Source organism: Miniopterus natalensis, chromosome 13, assembly GCF_054644295.1.
Source record: "Miniopterus natalensis isolate mMinNat1 chromosome 13, mMinNat1.hap1, whole genome shotgun sequence".
In the NCBI taxonomy this organism is placed as follows: Eukaryota; Metazoa; Chordata; class Mammalia; order Chiroptera; family Miniopteridae; genus Miniopterus; species Miniopterus natalensis.
The window spans coordinates 52968888-52986151 of NC_142093.1; the positions used below are offsets into that span (position 1 = coordinate 52968888).

A 17264-nucleotide genomic window follows, 5' to 3' on the forward strand; every position below is an offset into this window, starting at 1 on the left:
GGGTCCCCCTTCTTTCTCCTTGCTTGGGAATAGGCCCCATGGTTACCCCTAGTTGCAATGGAGGCTTCCCAGGTAGATATTTAATAAAGGGCAGAGGTGCTGCCACAACTGCTTACAGAGTCATGATCCATCCCCTGTCTGGGCACATTGCCACCAAGCCAAACCAGGATGGGAAGAGAGAATGCCTACCAGGTGGGTGACTGACGGGGGACCCAACTTGTCCAGGGTCAGATAGTGACTGGAGGAGAAGGCAGGACTAGATCCCCAATTCCCTCTCTACCCACCTGAATGGGAAGAACCTCTGCGTCCTGGTGCAACAGATGCTGCCGGGCACATGCTAGATCAGAAACCTGTGCTGTTGGGGTTGTTCGTGCCCTTTAAGCCAGTCACGGCTGTCCTGTGCCCTTTGCTGGAAACTGACCGAGAATGGGTGTGTGATGCAATTCTGGCCAATGAAATATGACAGAAACTGCTAGGGGGATTCTGGGAAAAGCTACCTCACCCCTCAAAAGACATATCCAGGAAGAGGTGGTCTCCTCTGCTGGGTGCTGTCAAGTCCGAATGTGATGCCTGGAACAGTGGCAGCTGCCTTGTGATCTTGAGGGAGACTGGCCTGAGAACAGAGCCGGCCCACTGAGGGCAGCATGGAGATGCAGAGGAAGCCTGGCCTCTGCTGATGTCAGCACAGCACTGAGCTAACCAGCCCTGGGCTGTGGCACCTCGGGGCTTTTGTGTGCAGGAGGCACATCTCCCTTATTGTGTAAGCCCCTTTCAGGTGGGCCTTCTGTTCCTTGCAGCTGAAAGCACTCTAACTAATTCACGTCTCGCTCTGCTCCATTCCCTGCTCCAGAGGCAGGTGCAGGCCAGGACCAAGCAGCTCCACTCTGGAAAAGCAACACTGCCCGTTCTCTGCCCACACGCTTGGAGCAGAGCCTCATGAGGCTGGCTGCTCATTATATACCCACGCTGCCCAGCGGAGCCTGAAAAGAGGGTGAGAACTGTGTTCAAAACTCCGGGCAGTGGGGAGGAGTGGCTTGGGTGGGAGGTGTTGTGGGGGCCGCATTAAGAAAGGCCATTCCTGATCCCCGGAACCCCACGTGGCCCCCCATCACCGCCCAGCCCAGCATCACCCCAGTGCCCCAGAGACAATGCCAGCAGCGGCCCACTAGCCGCTGTGGGCGGGTGGGGCAGAGAGGCTGGTGGTTAAGTGCTGGAGAAGCCAGAACCCGGGTCTGGCCCAAATGGGCTGTTTCGAGGGAGTGTGACCATTCTTTCTCTGAGGCCGCCTGGTGTGGGATGAATGCAGGCCAGTTAAGTACTTTTCTGGCAACTGATTATATAGATTTGCTTTCACAGGAGCTCTCTCTTACAATGACCCAGGACGCCTGGAGGGCCCGCCCCCAGGCATTCTGTTGGAAAACACTGAGCATGCTAGCCTCTTTGCTCTCAGGGAAAGGGGCTCTTTGACAGGGGGAAGGACCTAGAGGGAGGCACTTGAGGAGGCATTTTCTTTCTGGGGAGAAATGCTACAGGGCCTGAATGTCACTGCTCCCCCTAGGCCACTCACCGCTAGCTGCTGAGTGAAGCCTGCAAATTGCAGATCCCATCACGCTGTCCCTTACCCAGAGACACTGAGGGTGCCTGCGGGCCCTGCATTGCTATGCCTGATCCCGGCAGCCAGCTGTGCTGCTCTTCCAGCTTCATGGTGCTGAGCACTGGCTCGTGCCATTCCCTGTGCCAGAATTCCCTTATTGTCCCAGTGGCTGTGCCACCCTGGTGTGGCCATCAGTCATAAGGATTGGTTCAGGCATGGGCTTGTGACTCTTCACGGACCAAAGAGAGTCAGCCCTGAGGCCTTTGAGGGACCCTCCGGAAATAAGTTCCCTTTAAAAAAAGAAAACACTTTGAGCTGGGCTGCCACTCATATTAAAGTCATCACCAATATATAAAGGTGTGACACCCTCTGCACCCTACACAGGTGGCATTGCTAGGACCATGTCTGTCCTCCAGTGGGGTCAGCCTAAGAATGAAATCAACCTGGAAGAAAGCAGATCAGAAAGGCATCAGGGGACATCTTGATGACATTACTTGAGCACCTGAATCCACCTATACCTCTGTACTTTTCAATCATTTGAGTAAATAACTTCCCTTTAAAAAAACAAAAAAACACACACCACAGCTTGAGCTGGGCTGTCACTCATATTAAATTATTACTAATAAAAGGCATGACTCCCCATCAGGCAGACTCAGCCTGTCCTTCGTTGTTCTCCATGTGCTGCTCTTACAGCACTTATCCCGCCCCAGCAGCTCTCGCAGTTTCTTTCTCCGCCTGCCCAGCCAAGCGGTTCGCTTCTGGAGGAGTGGACAGTGCTGCGCTTCAGCTTCCGCTGGGCCTCCGGGGGCTTTATTTTCTTCAGGCACGTTAAGCTCCACGCAATGCCCTTGGTTCATGTGAGACCCCTCCCTTGTTTTATTTATTCTTTCATCCCTGGACCCACTCCCATCCCTTCCTCTGCGTGGGCGACGTGCTAACAAGTCTTTGTTTTGGTTCTCATTTTGTTTCTTACTTTTTTAAACTCAGCATCATTTTAAGGCCATTCCTGGTGCCATGTGAGCATCCACGCTCTCCCAGCTGCTCTATCATTTCCCATGCTGTGAACCATTCGCATTTTTCTTCCCATTATCCCTGCGATGGACCCCTAGGTTGCCTCCAACAGTCCCTGCCCCCACACCACCACAAAGAACTCTGCAGCGACCATAGTGACAGGCATGTCCCATGGCCCTGTGTCAATTTTGTTTGCGTCTCTACCTGGACATGAATTGCAGGGGTGGGGAGATGTGTACTGTTGACTAAGTACCCCCACAGTGGCCTCACTGCTCTACCTTCCCATAAGCAGCTCCCTCACCAGCATCCCCACATCTCCCCCCAGCACCAACACTTGTCTTTATGCACCTAAGTTTGTCCTGCCCCACAGATTGAATTAGTTCCCTTCTACTGGGTAGTAAGTTACCACAAACCAAGTGGCTTAAAACAGCACCCATTTTGAATCTCCCATTTTTTGTGGACCAGGAATCGGCACAGCGTAGCTGGGTCGTCTGCTCAAGCTGCAATCAAGACATTGGCCAGGCTGCCTTGTCATCAGAGGCTTGATTAGAGAAGAGCTGCTTCCAGGCCGCCTCGGGTTGTTGGCAGACTTTGTCTCCCCGTGGTTGTAACTCAAGTTGACTTACTTCTTCCAGGTCAGCAGGGGAGTCTCTGACCTCTACACCCTTTTTTAAAGGGCTCACCTGATTAGGTGTGACCCACCTACGTTAATCTCCACTTTAACTTGAAGTCAACCATTAGGGGTTTTAATTACACCAGCAAATTCCTATCATCTTTTCCATATAGCAACCTAATTGGGGTGATAACCCCTAACTTTGGTTATGTTCTGGTCAGAAGCACATTATGGGCCCTGCCCATACTTGAGGGAGATAAGTATGTAAGGGCTTGGACAATCGGGCTCATCTTAGAATTCTGCCTATTGCATATGTGTAATGTGATACCGTATTGTTTTTTAAATTGTGGTAAAATATACATAACATAAAACTTACCATCTTAACCATTTCAAGTGTACAGTTCAGTGCTATTAAGTACATTCATACTGCTGTGCGGCCATCCATCTCCAGAACTTTTTTCATCTTGCAAAACTGAAACTCTGTATCCATTAAACACTAACTTCCTATTTCTCCCTTCCTCTGCCCCTGGTAACCACCATTCTTTTTTTTTTTTTGGTAATGAATTGAATTATTTTAGGTATCACATATAAGTAGAAACTTACAGTATTTGTGTTTGTGTTTCTGTGACTGGCTTATTTCACTTAGCATAAAGTCCTCAAGGCTCATCCATGTTGTAGTGTGTGTCTAAATTTCCTCCTTTTTTAAGGCTGAATAATATTCCATTGTATTTATCTACCACATTTTGTTTACCATTCATCAGTCAGTGGACACTTGGGTTTAATCCATTTTTTGGCTCCTGCGAATAGTGCTACGTTATATAAACATGGGAGTACAAATATCTCTTTGAGATCCTGTTTTTAATTCTTTTGGGGTACATACCTAGAAGAGGAATCCCTGGACCATGTGATAATTCTATTCTTAAATTTCTGAAAAACTGCTACATAGTTTTTCTAGTGGCTGCACCATTTTATATTCCACCAACAGTGCACAAGGGTTCCAGTTTCTCCACATCCTCACCAACACTTGTTATTTTCTGTTTTCTTGACAGTAGCCATCCTCATGGGTTTGAGCTGGTATCTCACTGTGGTTTTAATTTTCATTTCCTTAATGACTAGCGATGTTGAGCACTTTTTCATGTGTTTATTGGCCATCTGTATGTCTTCTTTGGAGAGAAGTCTGTTCAAATGTCTTATTATTATAATCTGCATTTCTCTACTAATGATTTTGGCCATCTCCTCATATATTTCTTGGGGTTTCCTTCTCCCAAAAATTGCCTGCCTTCAGATGACTTCTCAGCATCAACTCTCCCTACTGACAACTGCAAAACCCCACTGCCTATACCCATGGAGTTCCCAGAACAAAGAGGTGTTGGGTACAATTCAAGTCTGTATGCTTAAGAGGCAACTTACAACTTCAAAATACAGGTGTTTTGGCTTTGTTTTGTTTTTCAGCTTCCGAATCTCAAAGTCTAGTTGTGGGCGGTGAAAAGAAAGGTAAGAGGGGACAAAATGGATACTGCAAGGGCTAAAAGGACACTGCAAGCCTGGGTAAAAGCGGGCGGACACAGACATACAGCCTGAGTGGATAGGCACAAAATGGAACAAAAAAGGGAACTACGGCCGCACCGTGGAGGGGAGGGTGGAGGCAGTCACATCAGGGCGGTGCCTCCACAAAAAGGGACGAATGTGCTCTCAGGCCCAGCCAGGCTCCGATGTGGCTCTGCTCACGCAGCGTCGCAGTGTCCTGACACTGTGGGATTCCCCGGCATCTAAAGTGTGCTCGTGACACACGCGGCTGTGTGGGAACCAACCAGTTGCCGCCTCCTGCGTGCAGCCTGCACGGCTTGCTGGTCCCTGCCGGGTGCTGGGCACAGTCGAAAGATGCACGCGCTCGTCCACCTGGAGCTTAAGGCGGAGCCAGGAGCCAGGTATTAAACCAAATAACCACACGAATAAAGAAACACTGGCCGTCGGACCAGCTGAAACCCAGGCCCCTCATGACTGCAGCTTGTCCCTGACTAGGCTCTGGACTTCTAATCAACAAAGGAAATGACACTGGGGGGGGGGGGGGGGGCTGGATTTGTTGTTCATGACCCAATGCTGGCTTCTGGCGATCCTCTGCCTTTTCTGTGTCCCCAACTCGGAATTCTGCTGGAACCTAAACTCCAGCTTGGTGGCACGTGTAGCCTGGAAACCTCTTTGGTTAGACCCTGGCTGCCCGCGAGCCTTTTCCCAGCCTTGAGTAACGCGCCGCGGGCCGCACAGTCAGCCTCACCCAGCCTGCCCTGCGCTGGGGTCACGTGGCCAAGCAGCACGCTGAGAGCACTGGGTGGGACGCTGTGGGGGCGGGGCTTCGGGCCCAGCGCGCATTTCCATTGGTTCTCAGGCCGGAAGGAAGGCCCACGATCTCCAGTGCGCACCCTCTGCCTCCTGCAAGGCTGCTGCGGCGTTGGCGGGAGTTGGCGGCGGGTGTGAGGTGAGACCCGCGGGGGTCGCTGCTAGGCCAGGCCGGGTAGAGTCGGACCCCTCTGGGGATCGTCCAGGGCCCCTTCTGCTTCAGGAACCACCACGGTGACCTTCCTAGGGATGGGTGGGGATGGAGGAGCGGTGGCCCTGAGGGCCTTCAGAGCAGTGAGTCCTTCCCGGCAGTGATGTGAGGGCCGCGCTGGCGCCACAGCGCGGTGCTGTGGCCTGGAGTGTGGGCACCGTATACCAGGGTGGGGGTGTGTATGTTACAGACATGTGACCCTGCCCCTGGGGCAGGCACTCGCTTATCAGTCACCTGCCGTGCAGGGAGCACGCGCCATGTTCCTGGTGAGGGGCCAGGTTCCGAGCGCCCACGCCCACGCGCTGGGGCCTAGAGGTGAAGAGGTCACGTTCAGGCCATGTTTCTTTGTAGGGAGCAGATTGGGATGCCATCCTTTGATGGAGGGCTTCAAATTTAGGTGTGCAGGGGGGCCAGGCAACAGGGGGGCCAGGGACTGATGTGGTGGCCAGCAGGGAGGGGCCTGCTGCCTGACTCAAGGGTCACAACCACCGGCCTCCAGCCAAATGAAGTCCTGCGCACAGCCTGCCACAGGTGCCAGGTCTCAGGGTTGTTTTCTTTAACTGCAGAAGCTGAAAACCATGATTTTTAACCGAACAAGCGCTCTAGTTTTAAATGTTGATGTTAATTCATCATGTTTCAGAATATTCTGTGGCAGCAAGCACATATGTGGACTGCATTTGGCCTTCAGGATTGTTCCTTGCCACTTGGGGGAGTGGAGGTCCAGGCAGGAGCTACCGACTGACACAGATCCCCACTTGGGGGCTCTGGTACTAGGAAGATATGTCCCAGAACTGATCTCTGGACTGTGTGAGCTAAGTAGTTGACCTAGTTGGTGAGTGGGAGTTAACCGGCCCTGTCTTTTACTCTTTCTGGCCCCTTTAGGGTTAGCACAGATCTAGTAGGGTTGGATTCTGAGTGTGGTGGTCTGAGGCTGGGGAGAAGACATCCTCCTTGCAAAGCAAGCAGGACTCCCCAGGTTGCAGTCTTGGCATGAGAGCTCCCTGTGCCAAGTGTCTGTGAATGGGGCTGTGAGAACATTTTCAGAGTAGGAAGTGCATCTGGGATGAGTCTACCAGAGCTCCTGCACTGCAGGAATCAGGATCCTGGTACCACTTGGCTTTATAGTTTTAAATAGTGCTAATTGGGGACCAGAGGGGAGACCCAGTGGAAATTATAGTCAGTCATCTGGCACTTCGTGAGTCCCTCATCTGTGCGGGGCAGACGGCTGGTCAGAGCTGAGTCAGTTGCTGCCCTGGCCCTCAGAACACTTTCAGATGATGAGTGGAAGTGAAACCTCAGCTCTGGAGGAGGCTTTTAGCCTAGCAAGCTTGGGCTGGGGGAACCAAGGAGAAGAGAGAAACCGTAGAGGATGATCCAGAATCATCATGGACTTAGAGCCATGGGCAGAATTTGGTGGGAAGGGAGAAGGCACATCCAAATGGGCATGTGCAGTGTGTGGTAGGGGTAGGGGTAATGTAAATAACTGTACTAGCCTACCCATTAGGGACATGGTGAGAGATCAGGGTAGAGGAGTTTTTAGGGCCTAACTTTGGGGCCCGGAGGGGTTCGGGGTGCTGCTTTATGGAACAGATGTTTGTTAGTTCAGGGGAATATTATGGGAAGGAGTGGCTGAGGAGATATCCAGTGGGATCTTCTGCAAAGAGTGCTGTGTGTGAGGGGATGGATTATGGAAAAGTATGTCTTGTCTCCAACGAGAAGAGCATTCCTTTGGAACAGATCTGTGTGGTATTTCTCTGTCTTCTGACTCCTCAGCTATCCCCCACCTAGTACCTGGCCCACATTCCTGTAGTGGTTGAGTAGGTGAGGGGCCATCTTCTGGTGTGGAGGAAAAGAGCAGCTGAGCAGGACCTGGTGGTCTTGCAGCAATGGTCCTGTTCCTCTTTCGCAGCTCATGCCTCCTTCCTGCCAACTCAGCCTTGTTCTTTCCTTCTGCACAGAAGGGGTCTGAATCTCCAGTATAGCCTTCAACTGTGCTGGGATATTGCAGGGTGGGTATTGATGGTAAGACAACTTATGATTGCCTTTATGTTAGCCCTCAGGATGCCCCTGATCTGCACACTGAGACTTCTTGAGAATAGCTGGCTCCGGTGAGACCAGTTGAATAAGGGGCATGGCTTTGGTCTAAGCCAGCTTCCAGCCCAGTTTCTCACCACTGCTGGCCTGGATGTTGTCTGTCTATCCCAGGGATGGGAATTTAGTGGTTACCACAGGAACTCCAGGTTGTGGCCCAGACTCCAGTATCCCCTCTGTCCTTCCATTTCTCACCAGGTCAGTTTCCTGTGGTGAGGAAGAGAGGGAGAGGTGGCTGGTTCTCAGATTTTACAGGCCTGCATGGATACCATGCTGGGAACCAGACTCCAAACTCAGCAGAGCAGCAGGCAGAATGGCCAGGAGGTAGTATGGCCCCTTCCATTCCCAGAACACCTTCTGCTCTTCTACCTCCCCTCCTGTGCACCTCACTCTTGGAGCCTCCCTCCCTCTGCCAAGGACTTTTGAGTCTTTTCACCTCTCCCTGTGGCCACTTTCCAGACTAGCCTGTGGACCTCAGGTTTGGGGATGAAGCTGGAGGCTGTCACCCCATTCCTGGGGAAATATCGCCCCTTTGTGGGTCGCTGCTGCCAGACCTGCACCCCGAAGAGCTGGGTGAGTAATGGAGGGCTGGGCTCTACCCTGGGGAACTTGAGGTAGCTTGGTTGTGGTAGCCACAGCTTCCCTTATGTCCTTCTAGGCTCGGTCCTCCATGTCCATGCCTTTGCTCTTATCTTTGAGGGGAATGGAGGCACTGGTACTGGTTGTGTTGTTGGCCTGAGGCTAGCTCGAAGCCCTGGGAGAGTTGGGTGGGGAATCACAGAGACACCTGATAGGGTGTGGCCAGAGAGCTGGAATCTGACCATGTTTGCACAGTCCTGTCATTCATTATGGGGGACCTGCCCACTTAGAGTCACCCAGCACTCAGCACAGGCCTGAAGTCCAACTGTGCATCCATGCCTCATTTGCTGGTGCTTATGAGACCCACAGTTCTGGTGGAGATCCAGGCTATGTGTATGTTCTCTGCAGTAGAGACCTGCTTATAGACTTTAATATGCCACTCGGCAAGAGGGCAGTGTTGTAGAGAATGTAGCCCCTCCATTTTGACCACAGAACCCTTTTTCCTGCATGAGCTTTGAGATCTTTTGGGAAGTGTTGTACTACAGCCCTTTTTCCCTGTTGACACGATAGTCCATCAGGCAGAGATTGCAGAAGATGTAGCAGGGGCTTTCCTTTGCTGGTCTGCAAAGGCCCCCCCAAAGACATGCTGTCCCTGCCTCCTTTTGGGCAGGAGTCCCTCTTCCACAGAAGCATAATGGATCTGGGCTTCTGCAATGTGATCCTGGTAAAGGAGGAGAACACCAGGTAGTCAAAGCCAGGGGTGGGCAGGGCCCTGAGGTGTGGGACTGCTAGGGTCCTGCTTTGTGGTGTCATTTTCTTAGTCCAGTGAGCAAGAAGGGCCCTGCCCTTTGCTCCATATCCACAGGTGGGAGAGGCAGGGAACTGCAGAAACTCTCCTGTAGTTCCTTCTGTTAGCATTTATGGGCTGCCCACTGTGTCCAGCCCTGAACCTGTACCCCACTCATTGGGGAGGGGGTAGGAATGGGGCACAGGTGGGCAGGTACTTCCTCATCCAGCTATGTGATAAGCTAAACTCAGATGTTCCCCGGCCATGGGACTGGGGTGTGATGGACTAGCCTCTGTGGGTCCTAGTGGTAGTGGGCCCTCTGAAAGATCTCCCCCTGGCTTCCGGTGCTGTGCTCAGGTTTCGGGGCTGGCTGGTTCGGAAGCTCTGCTATTTCTTGTGGTCCCTGGAGCAGCACATACCCACCTGCTGGGATGCCTCACAGAAGGTCATGGAAAGCACTGGGTGAGGAGGCAGTGACTGGGGTTGGGCTGGCAATATTGGGATCCTTGAAGGGATGACAGAGGCTCTAGGTAGGGGTGGTTGAAAGGGCTGGCTTCTAGAGTGTTAGCTTTGCCTAGGTCCCTACCTTAAAGTTAGAGGGTGAAGACTGGAGGCTGTGCCCTGGGGAGGCTATGGGGCTGAGGGAGGTGACCTGAAGGACCTTAGGCATGCCCCAGCCTGACACAACTCCCTTCACACCATAGGGTACAGAATGTCATCTCAGGGAGGGCTTCAGGAAGGCCAGGGGAAGGCCAGGTGCCAAGCCTTGTGAAGAAAGATGGGGAAGGCCAGGTGCCAAGCCTTGTGAAGAAAGATGTACAGCGCATCCTGGGTCACATCCAGGCCCCACCCCACCCCTTCCTGCTCAGGTAACTTTGTGCTGAGGGAGACACTTTGTCCCTAGGCTAGGGCGTCTGCTCTTTTGGAGAGTGAGTGTTGACTGAGCTTGGGGGAAGGCTGGACTCCCCCTACCAGGGAACCAGAAGTGTGTTTACCAGAGGGCCCTGATCTGGACGCTAACACCTTTTGAGGATAGCTGACTCCTTGGTGGGACCAGTTGGATATGGGATAGGGCTTTGATCTGAGCCAGCCTGCAACTTCCAGCCAAGTTTCTTACCACTGCTGGCCTGGGTGTTGACTATCCTAGGGGTGGGAGTTTGGGGATTACCCCAGGAGCCCCTGGTTGTGGCTCAGACTCCAGACACAGGTCAGGTTCCTGTGGAGAGAGGGAGACAGGCAATGGGGACTGGTTCCCCGTTCTTATAGGCCCCCATGCCCCTCCTGTATTCATCCTACTATCACCACCTGCTTCCTCTCACATTCATTTGCATAGTCTGAACCCCTTTTAGATACAGGCACTGTTTCAGGGGGAATGAAAGGGTGCACAGGTCAAAGTGAACAGAGATACACATGGCTGCAAGAACAGAATAAGTACTGGGACTGAGAGTACCTGGAGGGCAGTAAGAGATGTGTAAGTCAGGGATGAAAGTGGGGAAAGGAGCGAGCCTTAGGGGAAGGGGTGCAAGGATGGGAGGAACTGTCCCACTAGGGGGAAGAGCATGAGTTATGGCTTCAGTTCCAGGGCTCATCATGATGATAACGCCCGTGTGACGGAGTTACTGAGCATAGTTGCTTCTGTTTGAACCCAGCTGCCTGCCTTCCCTGTATCTGAGCAGCCAAAAGTTGTTAGAGAAGGACTTGCTTCCTTCTGAGCACAGTTCTCCAAGGGGCACAGGCTCCGATCCAGACTGTTCCTTCTCAGCCTACCCGCTGTCAGCTTATGCCCCTTCTCGTGCCATAAGATGGGGACATGATGCTTGTCCACCACATCATGCTACCTGCATCTATGCTTCCACTCTCAGTTAAAGCCATTCCCCTTCAATTATCCCCTTTTTATTTCACCTTTCCCAGCAGTTTGCAAAGAGCAGGCCAGGTTATGCCTGGAGTGAATCTTAGTCCTCTAATCTCCTTTGGGGTAAACTGGGGCAGGGAGATGGTCTGAAGCTGATGTGAAGCAGCTGCACCACAATATCTTTCTGGGGGAGTGTCAGCGTCTCACAGGCATGGGCTGTGGTGTCAGGCCTGCCTGGTAGTCCCAGTACTTCTTAGCTTTCTCTACTACTTACCAGTTTCTGTAACCTCTCTGAGCCGCACTTTCCTCTTCTGTAAAGTGGGGACAGTATTGGAGGCCCTCTGAGCTGCTGGGGAGCACTGCCTCATGGGCAGTGCCCGCCACACCTCAGACTGGGCCTCGCTGCTCTCCAGGCTGTTTAGCTGGGTAGTACTGCGGTTCCTGAACTGCCTCTTCCTGAACGTGCAGCTCAACAAGGGCCACATGAAGATGGTCCACAAAGCTGCCCAGACGGTAAGCCTGCCTTCCCATGGGGTGGGCTAGCAGGAGCAGAGCTAGGCCAGTCCTTTAGTCAGGACCAGCCCCATCTCCTGGTGGGAAAACTCCACTACTCTTTGATGATCTTCTTTTTGTGTCTCACGGCTCTGCTCCCATGGGACTTCCTCTAATGTCTTTTCATCATGGCCTTAACAATCATTACATCAGTGCATTACCTTAAAAGTTTTCGACAGAGCTGCTCTCCTTTTGGGAAATGTGCTCCAAGGAAGAACTGCCCAGCTGAACCCTTTGTCCCTCTGTGGCTGCTCAGGGTCTGGAGGTGCAGGGTTTCAGCTCCCTGCATCTTTAGGGTTGAGGCGGGTTGCCATTTCTCTCTGGCTCTCCCCAAGCAGGGCTCCCCGCTCGTCCTTCTTTCTACCCACAAGTCACTCCTGGACGGGATCCTGCTACCCTTTGTGCTGCTCTCCCAGGGCCTGGGCGTGCTCCGTGTGGCTTGGGACCCCTGTGCCTGCTCCCCCATCTTCAGGTAAAAGCCTTGTGCCCCTAGACATGCATGGGAGAAGTCTCCAGGCTGGGGTAGGGGTGTGTGGGGATGTGGATGGGGGTGTGTGGGCAGCAGCTTCCCACAGGCCCTCTTCCTGACCTCTTTGCTCCCAGCCTTCTACCAGTTCAGCCTGTGGGCTCAGATGCTCAGCTGTGGTTTCTGGGGTCATACCTAGCCTCAGCATGTTCAGGCAGGACCCAGGCTGGCCCTGGGTGGGCCGAGCCTCTCACTAGCCTCCTGCTTGGTCCCATCTTCTGAGCCCCTTCCCTCATTAGGCTCTGCCTTGTGCCCCACAGAGCTCTACTGAGGAAGCTTGGGGGACTTTTTCTGCCCCCAGAGGCCAACCTCTCCCTGGACAGCTCTGAGGGGGTTCTTGCAAGGGCTGTGGTCCATGCGGTGAGTCCTCCCCAGTGGTTTTATATGGGGCCAGGCCAGGGTATAGGTGCCTGTTGCTGCTCTGGCCTTGACACCTGCCTCTGCTACCACCTCCTCGCCTCCTTCCAGGTTGTAGAGGAGCTGCTGGCCAGTGGGCAGCCTCTGCTCATCTTCCTGGAAGAGCTCCCTGGGACCCAGGGGCCTTGGCTATCAGCCCTGGGCCAGGCCTGGCTGGGACTGGTGGTGCAGGCGGTCCAGGTGGGCGTTGTCCCAGATGCTATGCTGGTGCCGGTGGCCATCACCTATGACCTGGTTCCAGATGCACGTGATACACACCATGTGAGACCCTCCTGCCCCTTGGCACCCCAAGTGGACACCATCTCCAGAGAGGCACAATATATTGTGTCCTGTGAATGAGGGACCCTCACAGCTAGGGTCAGGGAGGTACAAAAGAATTCTACAGTCATCATCCTGTGGTGTCTGCCCAGGCTGATACAGTCATCCTATTTCATCCTCAAAAGACACCACTAGGAAGGGATTTCTCCTATTTCATGGATGAGAAAATGAGCTTGGAGAGGTCATGGTCATGTACCAGTTTGCAAGATAAGGTCAAACAGAGAGCATTGCTCCAGGTGAGTTAGCACCCTCAGTGTCTCCCTTCCTACAGGCTGCAGCCCCACTGAGGCTGTGGACTCGAACTCTAGCTGTCCTGCGGAGCCTGCGAGGCTGGTGCTTTGGTCCCCGGATCTGTGTCCGTGTGCACCTGGCCCAGCCCTTCTCCCTACAGGTATGTCTGTTGGGCAAAGCTGGGATGACCTGTGGTCTGTCATGGGGCTTCTGGCAGCCTGGCCCTCAGAGCCACTGCAGCGATAGCCTCACCTACCTCAGTGGGCTGTGTGCAGGTTTTCTGGTGGGCAGGCAGGCCACCTGATAGCCTTGTTCTGGGCAGGAATACACCATCAATTCAAGAAGCTGCTGGGGCAGCAGGCAGACCCTGGAGCAGCTGCTGCAGCCTATTGTGCTAGGCCAAAGGTGGGGGTAGGGGCAGGGGCAGGGGCAGGGGAGGTTGCGGGTCTTGGGGGCATGGCAAGCAGTCCTTCAACACATACTTGCAGACATCACCAACTCCAGCTTCCTCTCACCAGATATTCTGGGTCATCAAGAACAATGCCTCATACCCCTCCTTGCCTTTAATCTGAGTGTGAGAAATCGCAGAGGCTGGAAGGGGCTGGGGTTACAGGAGCCATCCCTGCCCTGGGGCTGGGCTGGCCGGGCTGGCCGGGCTGGGGAAATACCCTCTTTTGAGAAGATCTGAGCTTTCCCAAGACTGTCTTTCAGTTGGCTCCCCTTACCCTGTGATCTGTCTCTATCCCAGTACTGTTGTCCCAGACACTGAGAAGGAGCAGGAGTGGACCCCAATAACTGGGCCCCTTCTGGCCCTCAAGGAAGAGGACCAGCTCCTGGTCAGGAGGCTGAGCCGTCACACCCTGAATGGTGAGGGGAACTAGGTCTGGGCCTTTGGGGAGGGTCCTGAGCTGTCCCTTCTCTCTTGGTCAGCAGGTTGTCAGGGCCCTCCATTCCAAGTGGGTTTCTGCACCTCACCCTCCCTCCTGTGGCCCACTTGGGATATGTGAGGAAGAGCAGGGCAGCCAGGGAGAACACTAGGGAGCCCCTAGTGGGTGCACACAGATGGCTGCCTGAGCTGCAGAGGGTGTGTTGTGCAGAGGGCAGATGCCTGGATCCAGGCCACCTACCCAAGATCACCCCAGCTCTGCCTCAGACTCACCACTTCACCTCTCTGAGTCTGGTCTCCTGAGCTGTAAATGGGGTGACTGAATGGAATAATGCACATGAGGGACTTAACTCAATGCCTGGCACAGAGGGGACTCTTAAGTTATTACTGTCTTCTCAGGCACCCCTCTGTGGCAGACTGTGGGTTGGTGGGTAGGCCTGTGAGGCAGGGAAGGTCCCTAAGCTCCCTGCCTGTCTCAGCATACATTTGATAAACACCAGTTCTCCACTGGGAAGGGTGGCCCCCAAGGACCAGGCAGGCCTGCTCTCCCCTTCCCTGAGGTGAATTGTTGGGGAGGGGGGCTGCTGCCAGGGAAGCAGGGGAGGACTATCCTTGGCCCAAACATTGGGTGATGGACTAGCTGCTGGACCCAGGTCTCTGACCAGCATCCCTCCACCCCGGCTGCAGCCAGCGTGGCGAGCTCTGCGGTGATGAGCACCGCCATCATGGCGACGCTGTTGCTGTTTAAGCACCAGAAGGTAGGCACAGTGTAGCAGGGGTAGAGGGGAGTGGTCGGGGGAGGGATGTGACCCTGCTGCTCAGCCCTGGCACTGCTCACCCAGGGTGTGTACCTGTCCCAGCTCCTGGGGGAGTTCTCCTGGCTGACAGAGGAAACGCTGCTGCGTGGCTTTGATGTGGGCTTTTCAGGTCAGCTGCGGTGCCTGGTGCAGCACACGCTGAGCCTGCTGCGGGCACATGTGGCTCTGCTGCGCATCCACCAGGGGGACTTGCTGGTGGTTACTCGGCCCGGCCCAGGCCTCATGCACTTGGCACACCTGAGCGCCCAGCTGCTGCCTGCTTTCCTGAGTGAGGCCGTGGGTGGTGAGTCTTTAGGGCTTGGGGGTGAGTGTCAGGTTGTGGATGGCTTCCTTCCTCATGCTTGCGCCTTCCCCAGCCTGTGCAGTTCGGGCACTGCTGGCAAGCAAAGTGCCGCCAGAGGGGCCCTGGGAGCTGCAGGGCATTGAACTGCTGAGCCAGAACGAGCTGTACCGCCAGGTCCTGCTGCTGCTGCACTTGCTGCCACAGGACATGCTGCTGCTGCAGGTCAGGCCTCCCACTGGCCCACTCAGGCCCAGGCACTCCCTCAGTTGTAGGAGGGGCCATGCCTGCCCTGCCCCTGCCCCTGAAGCCCCTACCTGGCTCTCTTGAGGCTACATGGACACCTTTCTCCCCAGCCCTGCCAGTCTTCCTATTGCTACTGTCAGGAGGTGCTGGACCGTCTCATACAGTGTGGGCTGCTGGTTGCTGAGGAGGTAGGCAGGGCTGCTGGAGACAAAGCTCTTCCTGGGCTTGGCCTCCCTTAGCCTCGCACCCTGAGTGACAGCTGCCCTATGTATGCTGTGGGGGTGGACAGCCCCTGGCCAGGCAGATGGAAACCTGGGTCCTGCTTCTGCCACTCTGTGCCTTGGGACTTGGTGGACCATACCAGCCCTGGCCCTGTGTGTGTCTATCATGACAGGACTGCACAATTATACCTCTGAGGTTCTCTGCACTTCTGTCCCCACATTTCTTTTCCATAGGGCTATGGCCCTTGAGGGTGGGTGCCTGCTTCCTCTCACCCTGCAGGTTAGCTCAGCAGATCTTATGTTGCCCCAAGGGGCCTCTTGGGCTCCCTAGGTCTGCTTTTACTGGCTGTACCTTCATGTGCCTGGTCTGCCATGTACCTGATCTGGGGGGCTCACAGCTGAATCTTGGCCAGCCTGACAGAGACCAATGGCTCCTCTGCCCCCAGACCCCAGGCTCCCGGCAGGCCTGTGACACAGGGCGACAGCGTTTGAGGGCCAAGCTGCTGTGGAAACCGAGTGGGGACTTTACTGATAGTGACAGTGACAGTGACGGCTTCGAGGATGCTGAGGGCCGGTACTTCAGGGTACGCTGGGAGAAGCTACCAGGGGAGGAAGCAGTAGGGATACGGTGGGAGCTGCCCTCACCTGGCCTGTCCCCTTCCAGCTCAGTCAGCAGTCTCGCTGCCCTGACTTCTTCCTCTTCCTGTGCCGCCTGCTTAGCCCGTTGCTCAAGGCCTTTGTCCAGGCTGCCACCTTCCTCCACCAGGGTCAGCTGCCTGACACGGGTGAGGCCCAAACTCCCCGGGGCCGTCCTCATGGAGGGGCTGAGAGCTCAGGGCAGGGCTCTGCCTGTGCCGGGCCTAAGTCTCCTCTGCCCCACAGAGTCGGGCTACGTGGAGCAGCTGTTCCAGTTCTTGCAGGCCACTGCCCAGGAGGACGGGTTCTACGGTGAGTCCCAAGCAGCCAGGTGGTTGGTGCCCAGGAGACAAGGGCTTTCTGGTGGTTGCTGCCCTCTACTGGGCAGTGACAGCCCCACATCAGGAAGGAGGGCTCCGGAGTAGAAATGGCCTTTGGGTGCAGTCTGAGCCATCTTGGGTGGTTCATTCTTTTGGCAAGAGGAAGAGAGAAGCCTGTGCCAGTGGCTCTCTTTACCCACTAGAGCTCAATTTCTTTCTTCTATCCAGAGTGTGCAGACCCAAGTCTTGCCATCAAGGCTGTCTGGACCTTCAGAGACTTGGGGGTGAGAGCGGCCAGTCTCAGAGCCTCCTCCTATCCCCTTGCCTCCATCCACCCTGATAGAGCTGCTCAGGGAGGCCCACCTGTGTCCACCCCAGGTTTACCCCAGTGTCTCCCAAGAACAGGTGTGGTAACAGGAGTTGGAATGGGATGGTTTTCCTGCCCCTCTTAGACTCCCAAACCACTGCCACATTCTACTCCCAGGTCTGGTACTGGGGATGGTGTGAGAGGCAGCGTTGTGTTTAAACCCTGAGGCCTAAGGGGCCAGAGGTCTCACTGCAGGTTTCCCTCATGGTGAGTGCTCACAGTCCTTTTCCATGGCACAGGTGCTGCAGGAAACGCCCAGCCCTGCAGGCCCCATGCTCCGCCTGTCCCCTACATTCACCAGCCGGGACAATCAGGAAAAGCTGGAACAGTTCATCCAGCAATTCATTTGTGGCTAGAACTGTGCGTTAAGC

The 17264-nt window shown here is 54.5% G+C and overlaps 1 protein-coding gene across 1 annotated transcript; it reads left to right on the forward strand.

Annotated features, from left to right (window-relative positions):
* Nucleotides 1–8118: 8118 nt before the first annotated feature.
* LOC107534519 (glycerol-3-phosphate acyltransferase 2, mitochondrial) lies at nt 8119–17249 on the forward strand. Its single transcript, XM_087823765.1, has 22 exons — nt 8119–8181; nt 8317–8430; nt 9107–9180; nt 9581–9685; nt 9928–9979; nt 10016–10092; nt 11489–11588; nt 11966–12099; nt 12414–12513; nt 12622–12817; nt 13134–13279; nt 13442–13524; nt 13868–13986; nt 14693–14763; nt 14848–15106; nt 15180–15328; nt 15460–15537; nt 16017–16154; nt 16235–16355; nt 16453–16518; nt 16755–16810; nt 17133–17249. The coding sequence occupies exons 1-22, from the start codon at nt 8119–8121 to the stop codon at nt 17247–17249; spliced, it is 2418 nt and encodes an 805-aa protein (XP_087679891.1).
* Nucleotides 17250–17264: the final 15 nt, after the last annotated feature.

Bases quoted from the DNA above. Each gene is read 5' to 3' on its own strand.
- LOC107534519 (XM_087823765.1), top strand. From the start codon at position 8,119: ATGGATACCATGCTGGGAACCAGACTCCAAACTCAGCAGAGCAGCAGG. The intron at 8,182-8,316 runs GTAGTATGGCCC...GCCACTTTCCAG, and splicing joins GCAGGCAGAATGGCCAGGAG to ACTAGCCTGTGGACCTCAGG. The intron at 9,980-10,015 runs GTGCCAAGCCTT...GGGGAAGGCCAG, and splicing joins GAAGGCCAGGGGAAGGCCAG to GTGCCAAGCCTTGTGAAGAA.